The sequence below is a fragment of the Diospyros lotus genome, chromosome 10 (genome assembly GCF_014633365.1).
Source record: "Diospyros lotus cultivar Yz01 chromosome 10, ASM1463336v1, whole genome shotgun sequence".
Lineage (NCBI taxonomy): Eukaryota > Viridiplantae > Streptophyta > Magnoliopsida > Ericales > Ebenaceae > Diospyros > Diospyros lotus.
This window is the reverse complement of record NC_068347.1, coordinates 30162412-30168547: the sequence shown is the minus strand read 5'-3', so window position 1 is coordinate 30168547 and position 6136 is coordinate 30162412. Positions and strand designations below refer to the sequence as shown.

At 30.9% G+C, this 6136-nt stretch overlaps 1 protein-coding gene across 1 annotated transcript; it reads right to left on the bottom strand.

Moving 5' to 3' along the window:
• Window positions 1–727: 727 nt before the first annotated feature.
• LOC127811971 (protein DMP2-like) lies at window positions 728–1591 on the bottom strand. Its single transcript, XM_052352195.1, has one exon. It carries the CDS (start codon window positions 1428–1430, stop codon window positions 750–752), a length of 681 nt encoding a protein of 226 aa, XP_052208155.1. The 5' UTR covers window positions 1431–1591; the 3' UTR covers window positions 728–749.
• Window positions 1592–6136: the final 4545 nt, after the last annotated feature.

The following is a 6136-nucleotide window of genomic DNA, read 5'->3' as shown; positions in this document are numbered from 1 at the left end:
TTTAGTTTCAAGTTTCAAAAAAGTGGATATGTAGTGTTTATTTTAGTTTTTAAAATTCTAACTTATAGTTTCTACTATAACTTACAGCTTAAAAGCTATAACTTTTAGAAGCGGTAGAAGTTAACTTTTTCAAAGTTGTGGTATCCCAACTTCTACAACTTCTGATTAAACACTTACATTTTTTTGATAATTGTATCCCTATTTTTAACAAAGAACTACTCTTCTGTCCACGCAATTAAGGGTATCCATTCTCCACCGCCATCTCCATTTTCAAATCTCTTCTTCTCTCTCGCCATCTCATCTTCTCTCTATACACTAATTAATTTTTGTATAACACTTAAAACTTATACATATACACTAATTAATTTTTAAATTATCATTCTATAACTATTAAAAGTATTATGGACAATTATACAAAAATAAGTTATTTTATAACTTATGGTATCAAACACCACAACTGTTTAACTACAATTTCTGAGAAGTTGTAACAAACAAGTTCACAACTTATCCTAAGTTTTAGAAACTATAATTTAATAAGTTAGAAACTATAATTTCTTTAATTAAGGTGAAACATATATAGAATATATATATATAATTAACTTAATTATTTCATGCCTGCCTGCCTGTAGATATATATTGACAATTTTAAGGCAAAAGAATGGAATGCAGATCACACGACCAATCAAAAAATATGAAACACAATAATTAAAATTAATGGAAGTAATTAATGCATCATTCTTTGATCATGATCAAACAGCCGACTGATTATTATCTGGAGACTGGTCCACCGGTCGAACGGCCGACCGATTTTCTGATGCCTGCTGGCTTGAACTTGAACTCGAACTCGAACTCGAACTCGAACTCGATGCGTACCCAATCCCGTGGCGGCTGTTCGGAAACACCAAAAACACGGTGCTGGCGATGGCCCCGATCACCGGCGGCAAGGCCATGACCAGAGCCTTCTGACTCGACTCGAATGACGGATAGAAGCATTCCACGGTGTTGGAATCCAGAAGCGACACCACCGCAAACACCATCACCGACAAGATGGCGTGGACCAAGTCCCCGAACCCAATCTTGTACTTCGACAGGTCCACCGACTCGGAGGCCGGACACGGCCAGATGCCCTTCCGGGTGGCGAAGCCGTAGTGGGCCCGGCCGTCGCTGCCCTTGTAGCTGTCGGTGAAGGAGGAGATGAAGCAGGCCAGTCCGCAGAGGGCGACGACGGCGGCGGCGACGGACTTGTTGGAGTTGCTGCATTGGCCATTGTTGGTGAGCACGGGATTAAGGCACTGAAACACGAGAACGGTTCCTGTGGGAAGAAGCTTGATGAGGTTAGCCAAGCTGGAGAAAGCCTTTTCCGTGGTCGCTCCATTGCCGGAGCTCGACGACGACGAAGAAGAGGAAGTGGCTGTAGTAGTCTTGCTCATTTCTTTCCGAAGATGTTATCGATTTTGGAGTATTTCTGTGGAATCTGGGGGTTGTACGTACGTATTTATAGAGAGATTTGGGAGAGGCTGCCTGCCGCTGATGAGCTGTGGTGGTTTGACGATGGTATTTGAGTTGTGTTCATATACATATAGTTTTGAAATTGAAGCTGACTTTTTCCGGCCGGCGTTACTAATTTGATGCGTGAAGGGAATGTCAAACTCAGAGAGAGAGAGAGAATAGACCAGAACGAAGAACGAAATTAATTAAATCCACGTCACATAATTAATAAATTAATTAATCAATCAATCAGTCTGCGTCCCTCCCATAATGTAAGCTCTACTCTCTTTCTCGCCAACTTCGGAGAAGTCCGCTCCACACAACACTCACACGTCATTCATAAAATATCCTATTTAAATTAAATAATTTTATAACACATACCTGCACCTGCATGCATGGGATCTACGATTAATCAAATAAAGACCACCTCTAATAATTAATAATAATTATAACTCTAAGCTGGCGCAATCATCAATCCAAGTCCACCGGACGGACCTAAGATTTTGATTTAACGCGGCGAATTTAAATATAAAAAATATATAATTTTAAAAATAAGATAACAATAATATTAAAAATATATATTTTTTATAATTATTTTTTTTAATTTTTTATATTTTGATAGAGTCGTATAATAATTTTATTATTAATTTTATTAAATATATTATTTTCAACCTACATAACTAATCTACCATTCATCCATTGATTTTCAATCCTATTATGTAATCGATTCTTCATAATATTTATGGTAGAAAATATTCTTTCAACTGTAGCAGCAATAATTGAAAGAAAAAAAATCAGGTGAATATTGGGAAAGAAAACAAGAAATGAGATAAATTTAGAAATGAAATGGATTGGGACTTGGGATTTAATGGATTTGGATCATTTAACCTATTTAGGCTTGAGTTTTAGTACAATAATTTTAAATTGATTTTGAGGGATGGATTTAATTAAAAATAATATAAAGCTCTGGTCTCCATAACCAGGTTTTGATTTGATGATTTCTAGTTTTTAATTTTTTTTTATTAGTTTTAGAGGTGAAATGAGTGATGGATTAGGATTATGATTAGGGTTAGGGTTGGGGTTACATAAGCAGGATTCATTTGTGTCATTGCCATTAATGACTCATTGAACAGTCACTGAAAGCACCATTTTCTGGCATTTATAGATGGAGACTGATGAGAAGGGGGCAGGGCTGGTCTTGGAGGGTAGCATTTTTTTTTCATTTTAATTTATTTTTATATAAATATTCTATTTATTATACGCCATTAAACAGAATATTTTGACTAGAAAACATTTTGATTGATTTTCCAATGTGTTAATATTACTGAGCTTTATTATTTTATAAAAATGGATAATATGCTTTTATAAGAAGAATTTTGGCAAAATATATTTGGGGCTCCTGAACTATTACAAAGTATGGTGTTTCGTCTCTCATCTAATTCATCATTTAACTAATATTTTAAGTTATTTTTAGTTTAAAAGTTAATTAAGAATAAACAGAAAACTTAATAATTATATCTTAGTGTCTTTATACATGGGGTTTTCCACCTATTAAAAAATATGATGTTTCATGATTTATTTAATTCAGGCTTATTGTTCATTTTTTACCTAAAAAGTTAACTCAAAGTAAATGAAAAACTTAAGGGTGACACTTAATAATGTTAATAGAAAATATATCGAATACACATCAAAAAAGTTTGAACACGTCATAAAAATATTCATGTGTCAGCATTTAAAATCTTTATTGTCCTTGTACAAACAAAGATAAATTTTAAATTATATTAATAATTTAAATGACATATCACATTGTTGTTAAAATCCCGATTTTATGCGTACGATTTTACGATTTTACGATTCGAAGACCCCCAAACGATTCAAATCCCATGTAAAATCCAATTTGGGATAAAATCCTATAAAATCTCGATTTTACATGTACGATTTTACGATTTTACGCTTCAAAGATCCCCAAACGATTTTACGATTCAAAGACCTCAATTGATTTAAGTTGTAATTTAGAGGATGTTTCCAACGTCTCAATGTCACATAGCATCTGACATTGGAACTTATGCAATGAATTGTTATATTTTGCCTCTAAATTGGAACTTGATTTAACATTGATTGCATAAGTTCTAATGTCACATAACATCTAACATTAATTGCATAAGTTCCAATTTACTTGATTTAAATTATAATTTTTACTTGATTTAACATTGATTACATAAGTAAATCAAGACAAACAAGTAATTAATTAATGGACCACCCAACTCCAAATCGGGATATTACTTGATTTAATCAATGTTAAATCAAGAAAAAATTACAATCTAAATCTAATGGAAGACGTTGGAAGCATCCTCTAAAGAATTATAAGCTCTATTTTACCTCTAAATTACCTATATTTTGCCTTTAAATTGCCTATACCAACCTGCTAGTTTTTGAGCTATATTTTGGAAATATCATCTTTTGAATTATAATAAGGAATAATTAGGCTATTAAATGATATTAATTCATTTTCCACAAAATTATGTTATTATAAACATATATTTACAAAAATTAAAAGGTATTTTTAATTATCTCTAAAATCTTACGATTTTACGATTCGATTTTACGATACGATTTTATGGACCCTTTGTCGATCCCACTTAAAATCCCGATTTTAACAACCTTGACATATCAACATTCACTATAATAAATTTTGAATTAAGAGACATTTAAAAATACCTTAATAGATAGTTTATTGGGGCATTTTAACTATTAGAGCACTAATAATAATATAACGTGTAATTGTGCTTCACAAACGGATCGAGACACTTACAAATATCTCAAAAATCATTCTAAATTTATTTTTCACATCCCCTCAAGACATTTTCTTAACTCCAACTTATCTCTTCTCTCAACTTGAACCCTAAACATTTCTTTCTTTTTGCACGCGTGTAACCACCTAATTTACACATCATTTTATTAATATATGGGTTTATATTAATTTTATAGTATATCTAAGTTTTATTAGAATTATTCTATTTGAGCACTTAAGATTTGTTCATTAGGGCACTTCAGTAAAGTGTCTCGTTAGAATTATTTTAATGGGGCATTTCAAGAATTATACCCTATTAGATTTGTTTATTAAGGCATTTCATCGTCGTATCTCGTTAGAATTATTTCATTGGGGGCACTTTTTTAAATTGTATCTTAAAATGGTATTTTATAGGGCACTTAGATTTGTCTATTAGGACACTTAATTGTTGTGCCTCATTAGAGTTATTGTATTGAAACACTTATTTAGATTGTGCTTCAAATAGTATTCTAGAGGGTACTTTTTAAAAAATGCCCTAAAGAATATGCCTCAATAAATCATTTTGTTGTAGTGATTTGAATGACACATAAAAAAATGCGACTATAAAATCGATGTTGCCCAAATTCTTATGATTATAAATCTGTGATACAAGTTCGATCTATTCAACTCTTTAAAAACATAATGATAATGCTATTTATATTAAAACAGTTTGAATGTATGAAATTTTGAGAAATTAAATTGAGTTTATTCCACTATTAATGTGTTCATGATATAGCAAAATGAGTCTGGCCAAATTGCTTTGAATACATATATCTAATTGACCTAGCTCAACAAAATATAAATAATGATAAATGTTATTTTGAATCTACAAATAAAATATATTTAGGCACAATATAAGCCTAACAAAACACTAAAATCAACATTCAATATTCCAAATCATTTCTAAGAATTTGTAGACTGTTGAGTCCCCACGTTCGCTGCTTTCCTTTGCTGTGCAGCACTCTTTCTACAGTCCCTCCCTCTACAGTTGAGCCTTTTGTTGGAGTTGATTTTCTACCATGTATCTAACATATTTTCTATTCACCTTTTAGGTGTAATCATTATTAAGTTTTTTGTTTACTCAAAATTAATTTTTAAACTAAAAATGATCTAAAATTTTAATTTAAGAATGAACAATAAATATGAATTAAATGAGAGAACGAAACATCACATTTTTTAATAATTTGAGCTTAATTATATAAAAAGCCATTAAAGTATCATCATTAACTTTTTTTACTATACTCTCAACTAAGTTTTGGACTTAAAAATAATCTAAAATATTAATTAAATAATAAATAATAGACATAAATTAAATAAAGAACGAAACATCATACTTTGTGATAGTCTGAAGAGCGAAAATGTAAAATCCCAAGAATTTTTCGTATGATATTACTAAAGAGGGTGGCGAAAACATAAAAAATAAATAAATAAATAAAAACTCACAAAGTCTTCTATGATCATAAATATTAATCAGGAGGAAGCAGTTAATTAGTTTAAGATGATTTGCATATCAAATTATTATTAAAAAATATTAATACGTTTTTCTTACGAAGCAAATATATACTTAATTATGATATATATCGTTTTCAAGTCATTAAATAAAATAATCACTCCAAATCAAAGCAAACCAACAAGTGAAGGTTGGCATACGCATGTTGGATTTTAAGGTTTAAAATAAACAAACAGATATAGATACAGTGCAAATCAATTAATTTAACAGAGATTGAGTTGAGTTCAAGATGGGGGATAATGATTTTTAATTAAAGTTTGATAATCTGACCGAGTCTTAATTAGAACTGGGATGCATTATATAATTCA